Here is a 27,752-nt window from a genome sequence, read left to right as displayed (position 1 = left end):
AACTGTGGTTACTGTGTTGAAACAGAGGTCTATTTTGCCAGCTTTTGCATCTGCACCAGGAGATTTGAAGTGATTTAATGATACACAGGATGTTTCCTTCACAGATTCATCCTGTGACTTTTGACAACACTCTGGGTACTTCTGATAGAACAATCTCTTCAATCAGCACACAATGTCTGACAGTATACATTCTATCTGAGATCAGTAACACCAAAGGAATTTAAAGTGTCAATAGATTATTTTATTCATTAAGTACTGCACATACATGGTCATTGGATGGTGACAGAGGCAAATGTCAGACATGAGGTGAGTTCAAACTTCAGAGGTGCATAAGACCAACGTCATTGGAAAATAACTCTACATACAAAGAGCGACATTTAAAGTTGCACCAGGAAACTTCACACATCAGCATGTTACGATGAAATTTAAGGACTTTAGTTCATAAAAATCCTATTATGTAACATTAGTAAACGCACCATATTTTAAGGCACTTTTAGTAAGTATGGGACTTTCTTCTCTGTTGCAGCCCATTTTATGATCAACATAAAGGACATGGGTGTATTTCTTGCAGCTACAGTAGCTGCGTACTACAGCTTTAAAGGTGTAAAGTAAATGTTAGTTATGATTGAATTTGACATTGTTTGTACAGTCCCACAGTGAAATGTTGTCAGATATTATTAAACAAATGCCATGATTTAGAAGATTGTCACAAGGCTCCTACATATTGTTCATTTTGAAATTCAACACTTTTTTTTGAGGGGAACTGGCTGACTAGATTTAAAGAACTGGGTTGGTAATTTGTGATCATTGTGGTTGTTTCAGAAACTGTAATCCCACCCCAGCTGAAGGTCATGCCAAAATATGTGAAACACTACAGCTTCTTTTGACATGATCAATTAAATGCAGTTTTGTTTTTTCAGTCAACTGGATTTGGCAGACAAGAATGGTACAATGTAAATATAAAGTAATTGTAAATAAAATGTCCAGGACTCCAATATTCACAGGGTTATAGATGCAAGTCTTAAGTGCTGGTTTACAACTGTATCAGCCATAAAGAAGGATGATGAAACAGAGTGTGGAATGTTGAAAAAAGATCCATACATATACAGTAAATCTGCAGTCAATTAAGTTCTCATAGATGGCATATTATGTCTATATCAAAAAAAAAAAAAAAAAAAAAAAAAATTAACTAACATTAGTATCAGGGCTAAGAGGCTCCTTTAGCTCTCAGCTTGGACAGCAGCATTTCATTCTTCCGACACTCCTGGGGAAAAAAAACAAAAAAAAAACATTCATCACTACTGTTGTATCATCATCAGACATACACTGAGGTCAACAAATTAACATAAATGAAATGCTGATTTACTTTTAAAATAATCCAACTTTGATACATTTTTGCTGGTATCAGCTAACCAATAAATTATACGGTCACTTGACCAATATAGATATTTTTCATCAGTGGAGTTTATTTGTTATCACACTGTAAAAGTTTTCTTAATTTTTTATGTCATTATATACAACACTCTTTTTTCGAAGATACTGCAATAGAGCCAACCGATACATAGGCATGTCTGTTATCGAGTGATTTTAGCTCATCACATACATATCAGTATTGGCGTATATGGCAGCTGATTAGTGACAAGAGGTTGCAGGACAGAAAAGACAAAGATATGTTTGTGTCTCCATTTCATTGTTTGTCCTCCAGAGAGCACTGAAAACTATTTGTACACCATAAAATGTCCCACTCAATCCATAATGTTGGTCACAGTTCTTAAAGGTATTCTATGCAGGATTGAACACACCATTCAAAGAGGGCCCTTCCTTTCCTGCGCAACGAGAGAGAGAGAGAGAGAGAGAGAGAGAGAGAGAGAGAGAGAGAGAGAGAGAGAGAGACCAGTAGTTGAGCGAGCTAAAGATTGAATGTAGAGAGGGAGCTGCGTTAGCAAGAACAAAGGAGAACAAGGTAGTGAATCATAGTGATAAAACATTATATATTAGTACATATATTAGTCTATAAATTGTGTTTTTTAGGAAAATCCTGCATGGTATACCTTTAATGGATACCATTGTTTGTTCATGTTACAAGTTTCTGTTAAAATACGAAAATCAGACAATATGTGGTAATCAGAGTTTTGTAACTAAATAGTATTGGTCTGTCTTTAAACTATAATCAGGACAAAAGCAAAAGTAACTTCATCTTAAATGTATGTATTTTTAAAAATACATTCAATTATTTTTTAATGTTTTTTTTCAACCTTTTAAAACTTATTTGCATTTTCTCAGTGAACTTTTTGGTAATTTTTGGTCAGCCATTTCTGTAGTATGAGTCTGGCTGTCACATTCATCACATAGTTATGGTGACCTTTTATGCTGATACCACTTAATGTCCAGTTTACTAGGTTAACTTAGTTAAAACCAATGCAGTGTAATACAGCAGCCCAGCAATAAATCCTACCTTCATGAAAGTTATAATGTTCAGTTTTGTTTACAGAGGTGTTGATTTAACTTAGCAATTTTGGAGGCTGTAGCTTTTGTTATTGTATAATAATGAGAGGTGTTTTTAATATTCTATCCATCCCATTTGTAACAATGAAGGGACGTAGTAACAATCAGTTAATCAATATATAAAATACCCCTAAAATATGTTTACTCAAGGGTTGTATTCTTCTTTTATTATAATGGTGTGTTCTTGCCATTGTAAAACATTCTGACTTTAAACTGCTTCTTATTGTAGTCAGCAACACCTTTCAGCTGTTAAGCAACTCCATCCATAACTAATGAATTACATACTGATCCTTCATTTTTTCACCTCTTTAAAGTCCTTGACAGTTTTGAAGTAGAGCCTTTGCTTATCGAGCAGCTCCAGGTATTCGTCGTTCAGCTGATCTCTCCTCATTTTGTTCTCCTGCTTCTTCTTCTCCATCTGGAAAAGTATACAGGCAGAAAGCAGGCGTCACACAAATGTCGTGGCAGCTTGTGTTGTAATGGTGGAAAGACTGTTGGGACTCAGCCTCTGGATAGTTCTGCTTATTAAGCTGCAACACCTGTCTAATTGTCTGCTGTCTTGTACTGCTTCCAAAATTAGACTTCTGTTCAGCAATGTTGCCATGTTCCCAGATCACAGCAAGTAACTTGGTGAGTACAGCTTTAACATAAAACCATAGAAAAAATGGTCAAACATATGAAAATAAGACCCAAGTTGTAACAAAGTAGACTTATTCTTTAAGAGAGTGAGTTATACCTTGATGCGGTTCTGTTTGATTCCCTCTACTATTTGCTCCATCTGTCTGAGGAACTGCTCCTTAGCTGCTAAAGATGACATGGCCCTGGACAACAGTACAATAAATTAGGACTTTTTCACTGAACATAACTAAAAAACACACTGACAGACCATGCAAATGATGGGAAATCAAACCTGTAGTCTGTACTATACTATCACACCATATACCTCAGTGTTTCATATTACAAATATACAACAGGTGAGCATATTTATGCTTACTGTTGGAAGTTGTCGTGAATGGAATTCAGCAGATTCACCTACAGAAATGAAACACATTTTCTTATCATTAGTATTTAGAATGTGTAATTGTCTGCTAGTGACTTTCACCTTTATTTTTTAAAAATTTGTCAACAATATCAATAATCAAGTTGTACAGAATCGCTGAAATAACAGACAAATCTAAATTCTGAGTCAAATCCTACCAGAACTTTACATTATTTTGGCAATTATTTCCCAGGTTGCAAACAACTACTGTAGTTACTTACCTCCTTTTCCAGATAAACCTTCTTGTCATCTAATGTATTATACAGAGTGAAGAACTGCTTGGTCTCTTTGTGTGTTGCAGAAACTGAAAGGCAGAAAAAGAATTAGTAGACATTGTCTTTGTTGCTGATTTTTTTGGAAACATTTTGTTGTCATTCATTTATGATCGGAGAATAGAACATTAAGTGTTCTCCTAGCACAAACTCTGGTTAGACAAGATACAGAGGAGGTACTCACCTTGGCTATAGAGTTCGATGAATCTCTTCTGGTACTGGGTCAACTCAGCCCGGCTTGGCACCTCATCAATCTTCCTCTGCAGGATGGCGATCTCACGGTTCCTCCGAGCCTGAACAGAGTGAAGGAAAGTCCTGAGAGATTCAGCTTGAGGAAACTGTTTCAAATAACCAAACCTCTTTGAAATTTCTCATTCTTGCAACTGAATCATACATAGGAGTTCTGAAAGTTTTCACGTGACTTTATTATCTTTCCATTAAATGAAAGATGAAGTAATACATATGTTGCTAGTCTTCCTGGAGCCCCGTATCTGAACTAACCCAGTGAATTGGTTTCTGAAAATATTGGGCATTTCCTTTTAAAGTAATATTATATCAGTCATAATGGAGGTTTCTCCCAGAGGTTGACTAGTAAAATAGTGTAAAGTAGTAAATGTAGTGGGTTTTTTGCAGATTAAAAAAAATATATATTTTCTTTAAATCTAACCATTGGTGGAAGAGGTATTCAGATTTCTTTTGCGGTACGTATTGCTGCCTGCCAAATTGGTTGTTTTTTGTTACAACTACTAAGGAGTGCCTAAATTGAAATTTTTCTAATTCTGAGTAATGTGAGGATGTGAGGATTTTCTGCTTTTCTAATGTAAAGTGAGTATCTTCTGGTTTTGGACTGTTGGTTGGAATAAAAATAAGACATCTGAAGACTCCACCTTTTGCTCTCAGAAATTTGTAATGGGCATTTCAAACAGTTTTTCTGACTTTTCATAAATTAACTACTCAATTCTATGTGAAAATCCTGCTTCCAAAACTTATATTAGTTACTTAGTTAATTATTTTGTATATTTGGCCGCAGTACAACAAGCTGTAAACTCAACTTTGGCATATTATGTTGATGCAGTGCATTTAGAAAGTATTTCAGAACCCTTCACTTTTTTCACATTTTTTTATGTTGCAGCATTATGCTAAAAGCGTTTAAATTCATTTTTAATGCAGATTATTGTGGTTTACTTGTGTCTCATAAAGATAAAACAGTCTATTAGTACAGCTCTTCAGAATGTGAACAGCTTTGAGTTTTCATCTGATAACAGGTTATCCTTCCATCTTGGAAAGACAGAAACTATTGTGTTTAGATCTAAAAGAACACTTAAACAGACCCAATAGATTAAAGTTAAGGTGGGGAAATTAACTACCAGCACTGGAATTAATTGCCAATTGTGTAAAGTACTTGGGATGTGAATTAGATTAATCTATCAGGTGAATCAATGGTTTTAAAAGATCTTTTTAAGGTCAATCAAAGGATTACATTTTTAGCTGCTCCTGGTATGAAGGAATATCACAGCCTCTGAAAAATAAAACTCCAGAAGGCACAAAACAAACTAGTTAGGGTAATTTGAAAACTTCATTCCTTTTCACAGGTTGAGTCCGATCACTTTAAAAACTTTATTAGTTATTGCTTACTTACTGTTAAAAGACTTTGATTGGTAAAAAAACATTTTTTATTCTGCGGCTGCCTTCCTTTAAGCCTAACACTGATTACATCAGAGCCACTTCAAAGTAGCCTTGAGAAGATGGTTTCTCAATAAATTATGACCTGATTTACTCAATGAAGTGAGCTCAGAACATGAAGGCTATGCTACTTCATCACTGTAGGTATTGTTTTTAATTGCTGGTATGTATGTATTTGTCCTATTTTGTTCTTGTCATGCTGTTGATTTAATATGGAGGACCACAGTGGAAGTAAGTCTTCAGGCTTTTTTTTGCTTTCATCTTTGATGACTGTAACTTCTGTTAATCTGTATGATTAAATAATCAAATAAATAAATAAATTAATTCACTCAGTCATTCATTCACACCCGATGAATGAAAGTCAAGTATTTACTCTGCTTTTGGTCTCAACGAACTCATGATAAACATCTCTGACAGCTACCTTTCTTTAGCTTCTAAATGCTAATCTACAGTATGATCAAAAGTTAGTCTCTACCTGTGTTGTTCTGCTGTTTGGTACTGAACAGGTAGTGGACAGTAAGGCTATCAGCTTTTTTACTGAAAACAGCTGCCTGCTGTGTCTGGATACAAGGTTGATAAGAGTGGTGAGAGTGAACCAAATGTTATGGGTTGGAAAGCCCAAACTATGAGCTACAAAACACTAAATAGCTGAGGGGAAGTGCTGAGTTGGTGATAATGCTCATTGAGTCTAAACACCAATCAGTGGAGCTTTAAGTAAAAGCACACATGTATTATCAGCAAAATGTAGTTAAGTATAATAAGTAAAAGTAAAGTTACTCATTATGCAGCATGCTCCATTTTACAGTGTTAAATTATTAATATATTATTTCAGATTATTATTACTGATGAATTTCAGTGTTAGTAGCATTTTAATTGTGGATAATGGTTGAAATAATTGTAACTATTAGATAAACAATTGGGTAGATTAATCTACAATAATGCATCATATTTTATCCCCTGATCATATGTTTTGTGTATAAAATCTTAATCTGTTTAAAAGCGATAGCTGTCAGATAAAAGAAGTTAAGTAAATAGTAGAATATTTCCCCTGTAGTGGGGTAGAAGTATAAAGTAGCAGGAAATTCTTCATTACTCAAGTAAAGTTCAAATACCTAAATACAATACTAGAGTAAATGTACTTAGATACTTTGCATCATTGAGATCAATGCTAAAAAATGCAATTCAGGAGAGTTTTTGTGTCCCACAATGGTCTACATCCTGTCTGAGAGGCTTTCCAAGCCTAAAAGGGGGACATTTCTGCCGCAAACACTGAATTCTTTGACATAAAAATTGTCATGTAGATAGTAACCCTAATCAGGTATGCAGTAACCCCCAATTTTTATACCTGATATTGTGAATAACTACTAATCTGAAAATCTGCTAAAAAACCTACAAAACTCACAGTGCATAAGTTATTTATCTGCTGTATTATTTTCAGTGCTTTCAATTTTTATCTGTAGTGCAGTATCTAGTGCTGTGACCTAACTGCCTCGCAGAGATCACCCCAGTTCAATCTAATCTTTTAAGTTGTATGAAGTAGTTACCATGAGCAGACGGATCTTCTGTAGTTTCTCTTTTTCTGTGTTGTACTGTTTGTCTATCAGCTGGTTCCTCTCCTAAGAATAGAAAAAGAGAAGGACTGCATTTAAAACAAACTGCGATGACTGTTGGGTTTTACTTTAAGCGATTTTTCTCAGAGGAAAGGCTATTCACAATCTTAAAAAAATGTCCTGATGAATGTGTTTTATAATGTATTACACAAATGCTAAAACAAAAGATGTGTTAGATAATAAATATAGACTACAATTCTAACTGTATATATACCTTCTCCTCCTGTGCATCCTGCCCCGATGCCATCTTCAACTCCTCAATGTTCTGTTGCAGACGGGCCATCTCTTCCTGGACACAACATCCACACATTAAAGAGAAAATTAATACTGATTTATCGTCATGCAAGATTTAAAAACTACTCTAAAGGATTTAGAATGACAGTGAAAGTGTTTGTGTGTTCATGTACTGACTCTGCAGTGCATGCGGAACTCCTGCTCCTGCTGCTTCAGGTTCTCATTCATTGTTACCAGGGCTCTCAGCTTCTCCAACAAGCTGTTCAACAGAACAAAACACTATTAGACAGACTGTCCCATCAGTCAATGATCACAAGTTTCCAGTGTCCATGAGCAAGACAGCCCAACCTCTGCTTGCTCAAAGGGAAGAGCTCTAGGCCGCATCCCAACTCTTTTCCCAAAGTTCCGAAAGACTTCAAACATTTAGCTAAATGGTGGCAGGCATACATATATCCAACTCCTCCCTTCAAAAAATCACTTAAGAACCATTTAAGTGATATCACTGACACCGAAAGTCATGCTTAATGACTCTATCGGTCAGCTTCATCCCCACACTTTGGGTATTGGTGAATAGTCAAGTGTCTACCTATGTGATGTATTTCCAGTAACTGCCACAGTGTCTAAGTACCTGTTAATACTGCAAATGTGTGCAGTTTATCAGAGGTCAATGAGAAACACTTGATTAATGAGACCATCCAGTCACTCAGTCAAATACATGGCTCACTTTAGCTCATATGCTTTGTTGATTTATTTAATAATGCACATTTAGGAGCTGAGATGATTAAGGCAATTAATAAAGCAATTAAATTGAGTTACATTGGCTTCAGAAAGTATTCAGACCCTTTCACTTTTTACACACTTTACTGTGTTGTAAATTTAATTTTTAATGGATAAAATTGCCATTTGCCCATCAGTCAATACTCAATAACCTTAATGACAATTTTTTTTTAAATGTTTGCAAATTTATTAAAAATCAATACCTGAAATCTCTAATTTACAAATGTATTCAGACCTTTAATTCAGTATTTTGTAGAAGCCCTTTTGGCAGCAATTACAGCTTTGAGTTTTCTTCGACAAGTCTCTATAAGCTTTGCACACCTGGATTTGGTCAGTTTATCCCATTCTTCCTGACAGAACTTCTCGAGCTCCATCAGAGTTGATGGGAAGGATATGTGAACTGCCATCATCAGGTCTCTCCACAGATGTTCTATTGTGTTTAAGTGTAGGCCTTGGCTGGGCCACTCAAGGACAGTCAGAGTACTGTCCCCAGGCCATTCCAGCGTTGTCTTGGCACTAGGTTCGGGTCATTGTCGTGCTGAAAGGTGAACCCTTGCCCCAGTCTCAGGTCACATGGACAGTGGAGCAGGTCTCCTTTAAGGACCTCTCTGTGTTTGGCTGCATTCATCCTTCTCAATTCTGACCAGTCTCCCAGTCTCTGCAGCTAAGAAGCCCTTCACAGCATGATGCTGCCATCGCCATGCTTCACTGTAGGGATGGTATTAGCCAGATGAGCAGTGCCTGGTGTTTGCCAGACATAGTGTTTGGAGTTCTGCCTAAAGGGTTAAATTTTTGTATCATCAGACCACAGAATCTTTTTCTTCATGTTCTCATAGTCCTTTAAATGCCGTTTGGAGAACTCCAAGCGGGCTGTCATATGCCTCTTACTTAACGTGGCTTTTCTCTAGTCAATCTACCATAAAGAGCTGAATGATAGAGTGCTGCTTAGATGTTGGTCATTCTGGCAGGTTTTCAAATCTCTGCTGAGGACTTCTGAAGCTTTGTTAGTGACCACTGGGTTCTTGGTCACCTCCCTGACCAAGGCCCTTATTGTCCAGTTACTCAGGTTTGGCCAGACAGTCAACTTTAGGAAGAGTCCTGGTGGTTCCAAAGTTCTTCCATTTTACAATTATGCACTCCTGGGAACAGTCAAGGATTTAGAAGTGTTTTTTCTTTCAATTTTATTGTGGAAATCTACAGAGAGTTCCTTGGACTTAATGGCTTGGTTTTTGTCCTGACATGCAGTGTACATTGTGGTACCTTATATACACAGGTGTGTGCCATTCTAAACTATGTCCAATCAATTCGGTTTACCACAGGTGGACCCCAATCAAGTTCTAGACACATCTCAAGGATAATTAAAGCAAAAATGATACATCAATCACAGTTTGGAGTGCAACAGCAAAGGGTCTGAATACTGGGTTACATCTAAAACACAATAAAGTGTGCAAAAAGAGAAGGGAACTGAATTCTTTCTGAAGCCACTGTCCGCAGAAAAAATGTGTCTACTGTACCCTATAACACATGTAAGATGATGTTTTTTTTAAGTGTTTTGTGTCTGATAAAATTTTTAAGGTAGGAACATATTTCCAGATATAAACTGATACATTTATGTGATACTTAAGATTTATGTTGACAATGGGGCTGCAACTAAAGATTATTTTTATCATTAATTAATCTTGCGATTTTTTTCTTGATTAACTGATTCATTTTTTTGGTGTATAAAACATCAGACACCGTGAAAAATGCCCTTCACAGTTTCTGAAGACCAAAGCAGTTTCAACAAATGCTTTGTTTTGTCTGGCCAGGAGTTCAAAAATCAAAAATATTCTGTTTACTATATTTATACTTGTATATGATTATAATAAACGTAAAAGCAACACATTTTCATATTTGGCATTTTTTTGGCATTTGGAAAATACCTGAACTCAGTTATTGATCATCTTGATAGTTGCAGATTAATTTTCTCTTGATCGACTAAACGATGAATCAACTAATTTACTCCAGTTGACAATGTCATACATGCGATATTATTTTCTTCAGTATCATTAAGAAGAATAAATGGTTTGTATTAAATGAGGACCATCTGTGGAATTTCTATTGTACCTGTGATATGTTTGGAAATGAAAAATAATATTTACGGCACACTGAACCCACTATGTCACAAACTTCAACTTCATGTCTGATGATTATTGTCAGACAAAACCAGCTTATTTGCATGTTATTTTCAGCAACTGGGCTGGTGTTGTACAGTAGACTGTTGTACTTGGCTCTAATTTCCCTTTGAAGCGATATTAGTAAAAGGTGCATCAGGTTTGGGTTAAGCGTATTGCATACTGGCATTTTTCAGACATGGGACACACTAGTGAACTACTTGGCAGCATGAGAATGCATACGTCAGTGCTCAAGACGTCATGGGTAGGTATTGGGACAGCCAATTTCCACTGGAGACCAGTAAAGGTCTTACTGCTTAACTGCACAAAAACAAAGCAGCACCATTTAACCTGAGCTACAGATTTCTCTCAAGACTGTACTTGAAGAGGTTATGAGTGCTCAACATTAGAAACTTTTATTTATACTGTTTATTGATAGTGTCTTTATTGCAACTTTCACACAGACTTGAGGGCTTAAATGTTAGTTCTTATCCCATCAATAAAATTAAATATACTGACTTTAATAAATTCATAGATTTTTTTTCCTCCTGATACTGGGTTGTTCTTCTTTCTTACAAGTGCTTGAAGCATAATTACTGTTATTTTTTTTTGTCACTGGTTTGTGTGTTGACGTTATGCCCTATATCCCACAGTTGTATCAGAGGTCACTTATATCCACAACTATATAATTCTTTGAACGTTTTAATTCCTGTGATTCAAGGTTCTTCAGCAAATCTAAAGACAAGCATGCAGGTTTTTGGGGCTCAAGGAGGAAATCACTAAAAAAAGATTCATGTTTCATTAGGATTAAATGACACAAAGAAATAAAAGATAATTACTATTCACCACTCACCCACTGTCAGCCTGCTCCTCCATCTCTTCTAAAGACCTTAGCTCTTTCTGCAGTTTGTCTGATTGCTCTGTAGCCTGGGAAGATACACAAACGCCTTTTCTAGGCAACTTTTTCACAAAACATTTGTCATTGTCCCGTCCCAAAAATGTTCCTGATGCTTGATTTTTATCATATTGTCTCTTGTCTCTTATTGTCACTTTTTTCAATTGACTAATGCCTGATTATAATGTAATCAATGCTGTTTTTAAGACTGTGATGACATCTGCCAGGAAAAAAGTTGTGTTTCAAGACACAATATTTAAGCCTCTTCTTACCTCCATCAGCTTTCTCTTGGCCTCGTCACAGCCTGTCTTCACCTCTGTATGCCTGGCTTGTAGCTGCCAAAAAATACATAAATACTTATTACTGATAGTTATGACACATTCCCTGATTACTGCTGTAAATTATAGTAAACTTCATTTTCCTGGTTAAAATGAAAGCAAAAAGTTTATGTCATGATGGTCCGCATTAATTCCTAATGTGGGTGGAGCAGTAACCAATGTAAAAATCAGGATTTCTCAAGTGTACACAGCTCTATTACTTTAATTAGACCTATAACTGACAAATTTACTGAAGTTTAGACACCTGCGTAAAGAAAGCTAATCAAGTGTGCTAGGGCTGCTACACATCCTTATTTTTATTGTTGAAATCAGTTAAGAGATTGTTTAAGCTATAAAATGTCAAATATGAGAAAATGCTCATGACAACTTACCAAGCCTCAAAGTAATGCCTTTTTCTGACTAGAAGTTTTAAGTCCATAAAGGTTAACACTTTACAGTGATATTAAATTGGGAAATGTATCAAATTCTCACACTCAAGAAGCTGGAACTAATGTTGGGAATGTTTACTAGATAAATGCAGAGTAAAATGAATAATATGTCATCGAAGCTGTCCATCATTCAATAAAAGTTTTCAATCAATAAATTATTCAACTGTTTTAGCACTAACTAATTAATTAGCACTTTCATGTGTTCATTTTGTGTCCTACCAGGTAAATGAACACTGACTGTATGCAGTATAGAAGTTCTGAATGTATTGTCTACTCTTTGGGAAGTCATGTGCCCTTTGTTCAACTAGTGTATCCTGTGAATTATTATATTTTAAATATATGTTGGCTTCTGCACCGGTGCCATCAACAAATTGTTCTTCGTGTGTGTTTTTTGGATAAAAGTGACAGTGGTTGTAAAAGTGTTTGACACAATAGAGGGCACAACATGGTGTAAGTGGACGCACAGTAAACCACAGTGAACTGCTGACCTCCTCCAGTTGTTTAGTTTTCTGCTGGATCTGTTTGCTTAGCAAAGCAACTGCCCTACGGTGTTGCTGCAGCGGCCCATAGCGCTCTGAACGCTCCTCTGAGGTCAGCTCTGACTGCTACGGAGAATATGGGATATACAGTATATTACGACCAAGAAATGCTAATAGTAAAGAAACAGCAACATAAAGATTTTCATTAAAATGCTGAGCCACCCCAGGTTGCTAGAACAGGTGTGCTGTGTTTTGAAAATGCCTCTACAAATATCAGAAGCAGTGACCAATATAGTTTGAATTTATAACTCTCCATGTTATTATTCACTCCATTTACCTGCTGCAACCAAAATGCATCAAATTAAAAAAAAAAAACTCAAAAAATGTTTTTTCAATGTGAATTGAATTGCTCCGTTAGTTGAGAGCGCTTTCCTAGTCTCATCAACCACTCAAAGCGCTTTACACTACATGCCACATTCACCCATTCACACAAACAATCATACAGTGCTTTTTTCTATACATACAGCGCTTTCCACACACACACACACACACAAACACACAAACACACACACACACACACACACACACACACACACACACACACACACACACACACACACACACACACACACACACACACACACACACACGAGATACATCGGGGGCAATTTGGGATTATCAGTATCTTGCCCAAGCACATTTTGACATGTGGACTGGAGGAGCCACGGACCTTGCTGTTAGTGGATGAACTGCTGTACCTCCTGAGCCACAGTCGCCCACAATTTGAAATTCCATAATTACATCACAGTGATTAACCCAGGCAATCCTCTGTTTTATTTTGAGAAATGCAGCTCCAGGTAATTCATATTACACCTTGTCATATTTAAATTTTATGTGACCTTGGCTAATGTGGCAAACGTTAACCATAGGTTTGGTGTGTAACTGAGCTTCTGAAGTCGGCACATCTGGAGAATTTTGTGTAGTCACCAAGGCTAAGATGGATGGTCAGTACATCCCTTCAAATTTTAGGGCTGCTGGTTCCTAAACTGCATTGTCTTGCTTTCTATTTCTACATGTGTTAGATACAAAAGATGTGATGTGTGGATGTGGAGGATTTTGAGTTGTTTAAAGGTACTTTTGATGGAGCTGACAGCTGAGTAATGTAAGTAAAGTAATGAGCAATTTAACACATTACTTTTGTTGCTGAGTAATTACTAAACTAATGTAATTACTTTTAATTAATTACTCAATGATTAATGTATGTGTGTGTTTGATTAACGTGATTACAGTTTTCGAGTAACTTGCCCAACAATCATAACGACCCTGATTTTTGGCACCAAAATTATTATTATTATAGCTTTGAATTTGAAAACCAAAGAGATTAAATTGATAATACATAGGGATTAATACACAGAAAGTCCTGGTTTAACATCAACGGGAGAATTTCTATTATGAGCATACATCCTGCTGAAGTGTCTTTGGGCAAGACAGTGATTTTTCTATTAGTATCACTGTGCTCTAGCTGATTACCTTTGACCTTGGACAGGAGAAAATAGAATTTCTTCTGCTCCTTTAAACAAAAATGACATCATTATTAGTTAGATTGTTACTCACCTTCTCGGCGTACTCAGAAGAGATCTGTTTGATCTCCTCAGACTGCAGTCCCACTATCTGACCCACTGCACTCGCTGTCAGCTTCCCCTGCAGAAGGACAATTTCGTTCGCAACTATACATAACTGTACAATTCCCATCTATGTTTTAGCCATTTAGTTGTTCCATTTACAGTTTATGCAATTATATAAAAACCTTCAATTACCAGGGCCCATATTTAACAAGCATCTCTGAGCAGGAAATCACTCCTAACTAAAAAAAAAAAATTCTCAGAAAAACGCATTTTTGCACGTACTTTTAGGACAAGAATTAACAGCATTTTATCAACTTTACTGAAATAACAAAATTTAGGAGAGCTCAAGAGGTGTCTTAACCTGTAACCTGGAGTTACCATGAGATGGCGTTCATGCAGAATTATTCCATGAGTGTAGAGATGTTTTGGGATCGTTGATGACATGAAGCTTATTAAAACACCTTTTCGACAAAAACAATAGTTTTTGAGAATGACTTTAGGCGAGATGCAGAGGAGAGTGCATGTTTTCCCTGCAGAAATTGATGTCCTCAAAAGCTTACACTTTTGTTGGAACAGGGAAATGCAGCAGTGTAACAGATTCTGTCTGAACTGAATATTTCTGAACTCAAAAATCAAACTTGTGTTCATGCACCTGATAACGTGGTTGACGATGGTCCTTAGTGAGAGTGGACTATGTCACCTGCATAATGAAGGATATCTCAATTTAATTACAAGGTCACAGGTCAAATTGAATATAGGGCCTTATAACTAGCAAATTATTTTTAAAATTGATTTCAAACAATAGTGGCACCTTAATATTTGGGACATATGTTCATATTGTTGCATTACCCAAGACTAGGAAACACAAGACGTGTATTTGAAAGTGGAATTAGCAGAAGAAATGATTAATCTCAAGATAGCCAAGCTGTTGTGACACTATTATAGGGAGCAAAATGATGTGGAGATGGACGGGGCTTATGGGATAATTTCATGCAGCTGAGTTAAATTACTTACTATTGTAATTTACATATTACACTACGGTTATTTTTTAAGCCACATGAATGGCCAGCCAATGTTTCCTTACAGTCTGAATGACATATTTGTAAATATCAGTATAAATTAAAATGAATTGTGTCAACATGTTTTTGCACATATAACCTTGGTAAGTTATTTGCTTATACACATTCAATTCAGTTCATTTCAATTTTATTTATATAGCGCCAAATCCTAACAGCAGTTATCTCAGTCCACTTTTCATATAGAGCACGTCTAGACTGTACCCAGAGACCCAACATTCCCCCATGAGCAAGCACTTGGCGAAAGTGGCAAGGAAAAAACTCCCTTTTAACAGGTAGAAACCTTGAATAGAGCCCGGCTCAGCCCGGAGAACCAAAAACCAATATTATGGGATGGAATTCCACTTCTCTGGTTACTCACATTGAAACTGATGGGAGGTTTGTCAGTAAATCCGAGGTCTTTGCTAATTATTTTAATACATTTTATAGTGCTAAATTAGCAAAATTAAAATCTGATGTGAGTAATGGTGATCCCTCCCTATCATGTTCTCTTATACAATTTATTGTAATGCATGATAAGCAATGCTTATTCAATTTGTCACATTGAGCTGTGAGAAGGTTGCATGTCTGTTTAATTCACTCCTTGATGATATGTCTCTGGGTTCAAACAGTATTGATGGCAGACTACTTAAATATGCAGCTAAGTTTCTGTTCCTTCCTGTTTGTTATACACTTAACAGATGTCTTATATGCAGTGTATTTCCATTACAGTAGAAGTAGTTTAAAATAATTCCAATCCGATCTCTTGCTTACTAAGTATCAGCATGCCTACAAATCTGGTAATTACGCCAGCGCAACTCCTGTTCATATAAACAGGTACAAAGATCTTTACAACAGTATATTAGTAGGGGTCATATTTTTTTTTACTTCAGTGCAGCATTTATTTTAATAAATCACGATTTGTTAATTGCTGAACTCAAATGTTATGTGCTCCCACCAACTTCCCTGCTCTGCATAAAAAGCTATATGGTTGGCAGAAGGCAAAGCGTTTATTATAGTGGCTATTTGTCTGATAGCCGTGGCATCTGCCTGCCACAAGTTAGCTACATTGGTCCATTTCTCTACTTGGTTTGACCAATCATTTACCTTACGTCTTAAACAAATCATATGTTGTAATGTATGCTATTGATTCTACTATATTTTATTCAGCTAATAACTGTACCAAATTAACTAAAGTATTAGAACACAAATTGTTGGCTGTGCTTAACTGGGTCAACTAAAATAATCCTAAATGTAACTAAATCTAAATCTATGATAAATGGGAGTAGACACCCCCCACCTGCATCTCTTTATACAGGGTTCAAAAGTAGAACAAGTCAATCGCATCAAATTACTGAGAATTACACTGGGCAACTATCTTTTATGGTCATAACATATTGAAAATATCGTTAGAAAAATGAGAAAAGGCAAAACTGTTGTTAGAAAATGTTCCTGTTTTGTTACTCCTTTAGTCAAGAAAAATGTTATTATTTCATTAGTGTTATCTCATTTGGAGTACTGTTCAGTCCTATGGTCTACCTCAAATAAGAAAGACCTTAAGAGACTTGAACCAGTCCAGAACATGGTTGCCAGGTTAAGTTTTATCTATACTACACCAGTAATACTGGTGTACAAAGGATATCGATATTATTAAGCGATATTATTAGGTACAGTCCATTCATTCTCTGACCAACTGCAATATCCAGACCAAATACACTTAGGTACATAAGTACTTGGACAGTGACACAATTTTTGTAATTTTGCCTCTGTACAACACCACAATAGATTTGAAATGAAGCCATCAAGATGTGATTGAAGTGTAGACTTTCAGCTTTAAATTAAGGGGTTTAACAAAAACATTGCATTGCATATCGTTGTCATTACAGCCATTTTTATATATATATAGTCCCTCATTTTCAGAGGCTCAAAAGTAATTGGACAAACCAACATAATTTAAAATATGACCGAACATACTTTTTATACTGTGCTATATTTATGTTAGCATTACCTTTGATTCTTGTGTTATAACATACTCTTTTTACTATATCTCTTTTATGATGTATTTTGAGGGTGTGGACCCCAGGAAGATTAGCAACCTCTGTGGTAGAAGCTAATGGGAATCCAAATAAATAAATCTCTAAAAACTGAGTTCAGAGCCCTGAAAGCTGTTTGGACAAAATAACTCTGAGACTAGAGACAACAGAGTGGTGCTAGAAAAAGAAGAAGAAAATACAGGAGCTATGGGTTAATAATATCATTAACCTTTAGCAGCAGAGAGAAAGAAGTAAAATAGGTTTGTAAAGTTTTAGCCCAGATAAGCAGGGAAGTTACGTGATGATTCAATTCTAAGTAGCTGATAAATTAAGAGAAAGACAGAAAAAGGATTTTGTCTACCTCTTCATTTGCCATAGCAGCCATGTTGGTCATCAGGGTTTTGATTCGCATCTAACAGAAAAAAAAAAAACAAATCCAGTCAAATTACATTTCATGGCATCAAGTTCAATGTCAAGTTTCACAGCACTTTACAGGGGGATGCAACAAAAAATAAGTTATAACATAGATACAAGCAGACGGTACACAAACACACACACACACACACACACACACACACACACACACACACACACACACACACACACACACACACACACACACACACACACACACACACACGAACACGTTTGTCAAGGTCACTTTTGGGGATATAACATAGACTTGCATTAATTTCCCGGAGCGTTACCGTAACCCTACCCACAGTTTAGCACTTGCCTAACCCTAACCCTAACCTTAACCTAACACTAACCTTAAACCAACCTTAACTTTAACCACTGACCCAAAAATCTACTTTTTCCCAATTAGGGACATATGGCTTTTGTCCCCAACTGGACAAGCTTTCCCCTGTTAACTGGTCTTTAGTCTGAAATTTATCCCTAAAAGTAGCCTCTGACAGACACACACACACACGCACGCACGCACACACGCACACACGCACACACACACACTCAAAAATTCAATGAGCTTGTTTTCACGCAGATTAATTCATAATGAGCTGGATTAGAAATGCAGATTTATACATACTGTATTTACTGAGTAATAAACCACAGTAACAGTTAAAATTTGACGGGATTATTTGCACATTCACAACAACTACTTATTGTAATGATTATCATCTCACTATTAACACGACTTACTGAGGTTTGTAAAACCTCATTACTCTCAAACATTTCCATGTTTTCTCTAGCCTAGTTTCTTTACTTAATCATTCATCATGTTTATATTTTGTATGGCTAGAAGTGAGACACATAATTAACTGCAATAAAGATCTAAAATTTACACTAAAAAGTAAAGCTTGAAAGTATCTTTCTTGTGTCTCCCTACTTATTTCTGCTACTTTAATGTATTTGTAATATGTGTATTTTTCTCGCTTACCTCCTCTGCTGCCCGCAGGTCCTCTTCCTCGGACACCTCTGCCATCCCAAGAGACGTCACCTGAGAGCCATTGGCCACTAAGGCCTTCCCCTCATCCAACTAGATGAGTGAAGACAAGATGTGGAAGCTAAAGAAATGGAGTAGTAAAGAACCAGACCAAAATCTAATTTCTACTCTAGATATCTTAGTGTTGACAATGTCAGTTGTTGGTCTGTAGGAAGAGCATACAGCAGTGTATTTTACTGTATAGGCTGGCTTGTATAATATCTGATAAAAGGAAACGAAATGCTCTCTACAAAGCAACTCTCTGAGTAATAATTTTTCATTAAAAAAACTTACCTTGTCTTGTTTGGACTGCTTGCTGAAACCATATCGCCTGAAGAAAAAACAAAAACAAAACAAAAACAAGAATTTTTTCTTACATAACAAATATGTGAAAATAAAGTAAGTATTTCCTTTGCCTTTAAAATTGTGAAATACACCATTTCACATTACAACATCAGCAGATCAAATGGCAGTAATCCAGAATGAGGATAAACAGCTCCCTCAGGGTAGGACTGTTTGAATAAATAAATAAATAAATAAATAAATACAAAGGTCCATCAAAGCTGCTCCACAGTTACTCATGCCAAAAATATGTAGGAACTGTTAACATTCTCTGATGGAAATGTTCAACCACAAAACAAAGCACTATGTGTAGAAGCTTGCAGAAAAAGAAGGCCTCACGCAGTCATACAGTACTTACAGAATGCAATCTGACATTCTACTACAGAGGTGGAGATGGATTGATCGATGGATGGATGGATGGACGGATGAAAAAACAATACATCAGACAGATAGGAAACTAGACATGAGATGTGTACATTAAGACTACAACAGCACATGACTGAGGTTCAGATAAAAGGTCAACAAAGCAGGGACAGAGAGAATGGAAGCTTAGAAAAAAGTGAAGTTTCTCACAAGACTTTGTTGTTACACATTAAAAAATACTAAGCAACATTATTACATTATCACATGTGAAACGTGTTTATATGTCCAGTACAATAATTTTATGGCCTGTTTGTAATGCTCAGTTTTTATTTTACTGATTTATAATTAAAGGTACTATTTACTGCCACATTAGACAGAGAAAAGCAGCATATTCTTACAATTAGGAAGCTGGAACTATGGCATTTTGGATTTTTTTGTTTGAAAAATAAGCTTAAAAAAAAGAAAAATAAATCATTAGTGGTATGTTTTCCCAGAATCATTGTCCCCATTACTCTGGATAAGCCTTGCTGAAAATTCCAAAGGCCTCAAAGATTTCAATGAAACTACTTTTTAAAGAATAAATAGTCCGTATAAAAATTGTTGACAGTGTTGTTTGTAGATTATCAAGAGTACTGTGTATAGTAATTCTATAGAGACAATACTGTTTTTTAAAAATTTTGTTCTTTGATTTTAACGTCTAAAGAAGCACAGAGTACATCTTTACCAATACTGCAGCTGTGTGAAAATAAGTATTTAAAAGCCTGCAACAGCTTCCTCTTTGAGTATATACAAACAAACATTGTGAAAAGCTTGTCTAAAAATGGCTATGAACATGTCAGAAATGGCAGCTGCTTTAAATTTGGCTTCAGATTGTTGCAACAATCTGAAGCCTAATTTCAAAATGTAATATGGTGATGAAACACTGGGTGTGTATTTGATTGACACATACTATACATTATAGCATGTGGTTTAAATTCTTGATAAACTGAGATGCAAATACATTACATTGATGTCTTAAAGTACTACCAGTGCACAAGTTTGCAAAGGCACAGGCCACTTGTGTAGACTATGGTGTAGGATCTGTGTCGAACCCATGCAGAAGTATGAACAACGCTTTACCTGCCATATTCCAGCAGGGTGGAGTGAACCCTGGACTCCTCATCCAGCAGCTGTCCTGCATCCCTCTGCCTCCTGTACTTTCTCTGCGGTTTGTACACTTTCTGGAAAACCCCAAAGTGTTCATTCAAGCCATAATTTATATTCAGTGTAAAAATAAAGAAACACATCAGTTGAAAAAACTTATCAGAAAAATGCTTGTTATTGTTGTTCACCATATAAACATCGTAATATTTATACATGGTTTACTTTTCTACGTTGTTGATTGGGTTGTTGATTGGGTAGTTACATAATTCCTTTAATGTATGTACAGTGGCTTCAGAAAGTACTTGGACCCCTTTACTTTGCACAAACATGCAAATTTGCAAAACATGTGTTGTAGGTTGCACTTTAATTGATATAATTGCCACTTTTGCCCAACAATCTACAAAAAATAATCCATATCGACAACATCTTTATAGAATTTTTTGTTAATTTATTTAAAATCAAAAACTGAAATCTCTCATTTACAAACATATTAAGACCCTTAATACAGTACTATGTGGAAGCCCCTTTGTCACCAATAAAGCTTCAAGTTTTCTTTGGTAGGTCCCTACAAGCTTTGGTACCCTGGATTTGGTCAGTTTATCCCATTCTTCCTGACAGATCCTCTCAAGCTCCATCAGATTGAATGGGAAGCGTCTGTGAACTGCCATATTCAGGTCTCTCCACAGATGTTCTATGGGGTTTAAGTCTGGGCTTTGGCTGGGCCACTCAAGAACAGTCAGAGACTTTTCCCCAAGCCCCTCCAGCGTTGTCTTGGCTGTATGCTTCAGGTCACTGACATGCTGAATGGTGAATCATTGCATAAGTCTCAGGTCAAGTGACCTCTGGAGCAGGTTTTCTTCAAGGACCTCTCTGTGTTTGACTGCATTCATCCTTCTCAATTCTGACCAGTCTCCCTGTCCCTCCGGCTGAGAAGCCCGCCCCAAAAGAATTATGCTGCTGCCACCATGCTTCACTGTAGGGACAGTATTAGCCATTTGATGAGTTCTGCCTGGTATTTGCCAGACATTATTTGGAGTTCTGCCTAAAGGGCTCAATTTTTGTCTCATCAGACCACAGAATCTTTTTCCAAACGCTCTCAAAGTCCTTTAAATGCCATTTTGGAAACTCCATGTGTGCTGTCATATGCCTTTTACTCAAAGTGGCTTGCTTCTAGCCACTTTACCATAAACAGCTGATTGATAGAGTGCTGCTAAGATGGTCGTCCTTCTGACAGGTTCTGCCATCTCTGCAAAGGACTTGTGAAGCTTTAGAGTGAGTGTTGGGTTCTCAGTCACCTCCCTGACCAAGGTCCTTCTTGCCAGATTACTTGGTTTGGCCAGCCTACTCTAGGAAAAGTCCTGGTACTTCAAAACGTCTTCTATTTCACAATAATTGAAGTCCCTGTGCTCCTGGGAACACTGTAAACTTTAGAAATGGTCTTATACCCTTGCCCTGATCTATGCTTTGCCACAATTTTATTGCGGAGGTCTACATAGAGTTCCTTGGATTTCATGGCTTGGTCAGTGTCCTGACATTCAGTGTGAATTCTGGGGCCTTGTATACACAGGTGTATGTCTTTCTAAACTATGTCCAATCAATTCAGTTTGTCACAGGTGGACCCAAATCCATTTCTAGAAACATCTCAATGATAATTAAAGCAAACAGGATGCATCTGACCATAATTGTGCAACAGCAAAGGGTCTGAATACTTTTGTAAATGAGATTTTAGTTTTTGGTTTTTTACAACTTTGCAAAAAAATCTTAACACGTGTTCACTTTGTCATTGTGCGTTATTGAGTGTAGACTAATGGGCAAATATCCATCCATCCATCCATTTTCTGCCACTTATCCGGAGTCCGGTCTATGTGGCAGGTTTGTAGCAGTTTAGGTAAGGTAGTCCAGACGTCCCTCTCCCCAGCAATGTTTTCCAGGTCCTCCTGGGGGATCCCAAAGTCGTTCCCAGGCCATGCCTGAGTCTATCCCAGGGTCTCCTACTAGTTGGACGTGCACGGAAAACCCCCAATGGAAGGCGCTCAGGAGTCATCCTGATCAGATTTCAATATATCCATTGAAAATTAAATTTATAACACAATAAAGTGTGCAAAGAGTGATGGGGTTTGAATACTTTCTGAAGCCACTTTAATGCCTGATGGTGTAGAAACTCACCAGTACATCCAGTATTGCATTCACAGCCTTGTCTTTCCTCTGGAGAAACTCTTCATCCTAGAATACAAGGGTTTATATGATAAACCAAGGTGGTAGATTACTACCACACAATTGCAAAATACTGCTAAATGAATATATTGATACTAGGGATTAGTCATGACTTTCAAAATTTTGAACATTAAATTATAAAAAAAAATCTAATAGTTTATGCGACTATTGTCTGAAGAATGGTAAAATAGTTCTTTGAGGATACTGAATAGTACTTTTGCCTGAAATATCCATTCCTAGTTGATACAGTACAATTCTGTAAATCTGATTTCTGCCTCTCTTAGATTATCTGACCAAGATGAGTTGGCTGTATTTTTCTGCTGATATGGAGCACAACAGCTAGAAAAAGAATTATGAAAAGTAAGGATTGATAAAGATAAAAAATACACATTGTAAGTCACAATATGAGAGAGCAAGTCACAATTTTGACTTTCTGACTGTCTCCTACTTTTGACTATTCTGTTATTATTTTAAATTATTTTATTAGTATCTCATTATTTGGCTTAGAAAGTCAATACTATTTAAATTGGTATCTCAGAATTTTTTCTTATTAAAAATCACACCTCTATATTAGATATAATTTAGACATAAAATGCTATAATTTTTTTTACTTAGTATCTAATAATTTGAACTGCCTATTTCATCATTTTGACTTAGTATTTCATTGTTTTGACTTAGTGTTTCCTTATTATGACTCACAATGACTCTCATAATTTACATTGACTATTTTTATTTTTTTGTCATTCCTAAAATTTCCATCTTTTTTCTTTTCCTGGCAGAAATTGGCTTCTAAAATCCAAGCTGTTCGGACCATTAAAAACACATTAAGAAGTGTATGAATGTGTGTGATAATATTAGCAACAGATCAGTCTTAGTTCCCTTGGATTATTATAGGTAATGTATGTGTTTTCACTCCTAACAACTCACATTTCCAGGCATCTTAGAGCCATTTTTGGTTCTACCTGTTCCCAATCAACAAATTTATAAAAACTACCAATGTTACAGCATTCAAATAAATGCTGTAAACATTTCTGATAATATTCAAGAGCTTTACTCATCAGGTCAAATAGAGATTTATCTCATTCTCCCTGAGTTTCCCATCATCCTGATGTAACTCCACCAGCCACTACTGCTAAGCTCTGGCACTGTGACTGACTGGTACTCTTACATCTGGGAGGATGTGGGTCTTCTGGAACTGAGAAATGGAGTACGCTCTCACATAGTCGCCCATCTCTTCCCTTGTTTCTATGGCTCGCTTCACCAGCCACTGGCAGGAGACACAACACACAGCTGATCAAATACAAGAATAAATGAGGACCCACTTGGTACAGTGCAAACCTCTGCAAACACTGAACCATCCTCCAACTGGCCTTCTTGTTAAGGATTGGATTTTCTGGCAAAACAGCACATGATTACAACACATTTACAAGCTGATACAGAAGTCTTACCTTAAGCAGGTGGAAATTACAGATCCAAATTACAAGCCAAATCTTATCAGCCAATACAAATTTCATTCAAATTTGACAGACAAACAAACAAACATGAAAAAAGAGCCTTTGTCTAACTTCACTGATGGAGAAAAAAAATACTACAAAGTCAAATCACAAACCAAAAACACGAGTAAATGATTTAAACTTAATCATTATTACTATTTTTAAATGCACTATGACAATGGAAAGAAGTGATGTGGAATATTAATATAGAAAGAGTCTCAGTTTGTGATCAATTCTCTTACTTGTATCACTGGAAAAATGTGGATAAAATCCAGCCCTTGGATTTGATGGGGCTCCAGCCAATGAGGACACTTCATCTTTGGTAGAACAGAAACTATTTTCTCTGTCAGGGCTCTGCAAGGAGAGAGAAAACAATCATCACTGTTATAATATAATTATTGTCTGCAATAAATCCAGTTACCACATTGTTATCAAAACCAACTGAAACAAGGGCCGAAACTATGAAAATAAAAATGTGATGCAAAACAGTTTTTTTCTTTAAGCTCTACAATGGAATCACAACAAATGGAGCCTTAAGAGATTTATGTGCAATTTGCAAAGTTTTTGCTTTTTGTTATTACATAACTGACACACCTGTATATGCAAAATAACTAAAATGTCTAAAAGGTTATAAGGAGTAACTAGAATTACCGCCTTGTGGTTGTATGCCTCAGTTAAAACCAGGCAAGTTGCAGTTTACATCCATGTCTGTCCAGATTCATATAATATATGTAGTGAAGACTGTGAAGGAATGTAATAAAAGGTATTAATTGTATTTTATCAAAATTAGCATATGAACTCTTGAGTTGTGGCCAAAAATGTGCATTGTGAGGTCACAACGTCACATTTCTTTAACAACTTATTAATTTAACACAATATTTTAAAAGATTACATTGGGGAAGTAGTGGAGAAAATAAAATTCAGTTAAACAAAATGATAAAGAGAGTAGCCTGATAAATGATACCTTTCACCTCTGACACCCTGGCTGCTCTAAAATTCTGTAACATCCAAAACTGCCTTGATCATGTGACCTCTACTAAGCTCAATGTAAACCAGATTTTAGTCATAATGTACGCTTTACACCTAGACTGGCTACATCTGTGATAACTACGACCTTGAAGGTTTATTGCATGTCACACTGTGGGTCAAATAATATACTGGTCACAATCTGTGTCTGACTAGACAATGTCAGTTTAGATGCATGTTAGGTTGTCAGATGAATGCCTGACGAATCGTAGCATTATGCTGCAAAAAGCAAAAAAATGCAAGCAGATACTTTTCATCAACTTGAGTCATCCATCTGAGGTGCTGTTATGCAAAATGAGCTGGAATGTCTCCCAGTAGACATGTCTCACAATGCAATCTAAAATCACTGTTTTGGATTGATGGCCAAAGACATCACCACAGTACTTAATCTTGGACAGCACAACATCACACAGCATACAGGAGTCTTAAAGCACAGTCAGCCTGTGGAAAAACCGCTTACATTTTCTGGCCGATGGTTGAGTTTTCTTGGAAAAGAAGATCCACATCAATGTCAAAGTTACATGTGGTGATGCACCAGGTCATACCCCCGACCACCTGAAGAAGAGAGGAGGAAACAGGGTGAGGGGTAGAGGTTTTACTGTGGTGATAAATCACTGTCTACAGTGTGAAGCTTCTTGGAACTCATTGTACAAGTTTGGCAAAGTTGGTATCAGTGTTAACTGAACAAGCAAGAATGAATCAGGGAGTTTTCCCAAGAACATGATGGGAACAGCACAGTGAAAAGTCAAACATATCCCGTGTGTACCTTATCAAAAGGTGACAGTCCTTTGATCCTGGCTCTGAAGTATCCAGCTGCCAGCAGGAGGTCCAGGATCTCCGCCAGCTTGACACTCTGCTCTTCATCCTCTCTGGTTTCCACCTGAGAGCCAAACACACATCATGATCTACCTCTGTAGAAAAAAAAAATCTCCACCCAGGTTGCTGAAATACCCTCGAGCAAGGAAATAAATCCCACACAGCTGCAGAGATGCAGTATTTTAATTTAGCTAGCTTTAAGAGATATCTGAGGAAGGAGGGAAGAAGTTGGGGCTGTTTCCATCTTCTATTAGACTTTCACTGACACTGCTCCATATTTACAACCTGCGTCAGCATGGCTGGTACTGTTTTCAATTTGTGAGTCTGTTTGTCTTTATAGAAAAATGTGGTCCCGGAGACACCTGTAGCGGAAACTACCACAGAGGCGGTTTTGACTCATTTCTTAAGTGTAAATACTGTCTGTCTATCTGTGGACAGATTTTGTCACCACGACAGCGTCACAACCGTTAAAGATACACTCAGGAAACTTTACAGGTGTCTCACTGAGATCAAAATAAAGGTCGAGTTCGAAGATGGGTGTGGTCCGACCCATGAGTACTCAGTGGTCATTACTACATTATGATATGAGTACCCAGTACTCATGGGTCGGAACGTCAACATTTAAAAGGGCGTCGCGGCTGTTGTAATCGCATCGCAAGATGGTCTCTAGTTTTTTCTTTAAACTGTGAACTCACGGTGGAGACGTTTAACGATCAAATGGCATTTAAATAGTGATACTGCCGATGCTATCGTTATAAGCTAGCTTTTTCGACCGTTAATTCCACCGTTAGCTAACCAATGTCCATGTTATTTGTTGACATATGTAGGCTGTTTTACAGTAAAGCCGAGCTGTTAAACTGTTAAAAACTGATTAAAATTATCTTTACCTGAATGAGGTTGCCTTCTTGGTCGTACTGGACGCCTACTTTCGACCCAGTTCTCACTCTGTGGAAAACGGACGTAGCCATCGCCATGATGAACTGAACTATTGTTGAAGACGGGTCACATGACCGCAACATATGACATGCAAATATTCATTGTTATTCATTCCTAATTTTGAGTTTGGCTACAAATTTTAAACTTGTGACAAGGTTACGAGAACTCAAACTTGTAGACAACACCAAATGCATGCGCAATTAAAAATCAGCTACAAACGTTGCCCAGAAGAAATAAATAAAGGTAAGTAAAGGTAAAGTAAGTATACAAAGTATACATTTTTATTACGAAATAAATATATCAATATTCTTAGTTTCTTAAGATTATACACAAAGTTAAAGTCAGTGCTGAAATGTAACATTTACTCAAGTACTGTACTTAAGTACACTTTTAACGTAGACTCTCTCGTACTTTACTGAAGGATTTCCGTTTTATGTTAATTCATGTAACTCCACTACAGACAGTAGAAAATATTATACTTTTTAAGTCAACTATGTTTATTTTACAGCTTTAGTCAGTTGTTTCTTTTCATGTTCAGATTATTATTGTACCATATAATCATCTAATAAATTATGATGTATTATTAATGATTAAGGTACCCCGCAGTCACATCATCTATAATTATAATCAAAAGTTAAATTGCTAATGCTTTTGTACATTTACAGGACTTGTACTTGTAATAGAGTGTTCCTGCTACTTTATCTTCTTTAAATGCTCCAGCTTCTGAAGGCTAACTGTTGTAACTGTGGTAGACAGAAGACTGTAATATATGGAGTTTGTGAAATCAGAAATAGGGTAGTGGAAATTCAACAAGTGAAAACAGTTAACAACATAACTTATTCAGAAGCAATG

The 27,752-nt window shown here is 36.5% G+C and overlaps 1 protein-coding gene across 2 annotated transcripts; it reads right to left on the bottom strand.

Moving 5' to 3' along the window:
- Positions 1-220: 220 nt before the first annotated feature.
- On the bottom strand, positions 221-26,965 carry ccdc93 (coiled-coil domain containing 93). Of its 2 annotated transcripts, none has more exons than XM_040148810.1 (23): positions 26,852-26,965; positions 25,915-26,028; positions 25,609-25,703; positions 24,365-24,476; positions 23,798-23,896; positions 22,582-22,638; positions 20,392-20,492; positions 18,862-18,898; positions 18,523-18,621; positions 17,488-17,538; positions 14,028-14,114; positions 12,423-12,539; positions 11,441-11,503; positions 11,127-11,200; positions 7,521-7,602; positions 7,324-7,398; positions 7,044-7,115; positions 4,001-4,109; positions 3,766-3,848; positions 3,500-3,537; positions 3,242-3,326; positions 2,810-2,923; positions 221-1,264 (listed from the first exon to the last, which is right to left on the bottom strand). In XM_040148810.1, exons 1-23 carry the CDS (start codon positions 26,936-26,938, stop codon positions 1,208-1,210), a joined length of 1,908 nt encoding a protein of 635 aa, XP_040004744.1. In that variant the 5' UTR covers positions 26,939-26,965; the 3' UTR covers positions 221-1,207. The 2 variants fall into 2 exon arrangements, 1 of the variants encoding a protein (XP_040004744.1); XR_005709120.1 differs by lacking the exon at positions 221-1,264 and adding an exon at positions 3,045-3,145 and having other exon boundaries at positions 2,812-2,923.
- Between the last annotated feature and the right edge of the window lie 787 nt (positions 26,966-27,752).

This window comes from Xiphias gladius, chromosome 16 (genome assembly GCF_016859285.1).
Source record: "Xiphias gladius isolate SHS-SW01 ecotype Sanya breed wild chromosome 16, ASM1685928v1, whole genome shotgun sequence".
NCBI lineage: Eukaryota > Metazoa > Chordata > Actinopteri > Istiophoriformes > Xiphiidae > Xiphias > Xiphias gladius.
This window is presented reverse-complemented; position numbering and strand designations above follow the sequence as displayed.

What these genes read in the sequence shown, in the direction of transcription:
- ccdc93 (XM_040148810.1), bottom strand. Translation starts at nt 26,938, where the DNA reads ATGGCGATGGCTACGTCCGTTTTCCACAGAGTGAGAACTGGGTCGAAA. An exon ending in ACATTTTTCCAGTGATACAA is followed by an intron (nt 23,897 to 24,364) that starts GTAAGAGAATTG and finishes GTCTCCTGCCAG; the next exon opens with TGGCTGGTGAAGCGAGCCAT. An exon ending in AGCAGTCCAAACAAGACAAG is followed by an intron (nt 18,622 to 18,861) that starts GTAAGTTTTTTT and finishes TCACTCATCTAG; the next exon opens with TTGGATGAGGGGAAGGCCTT.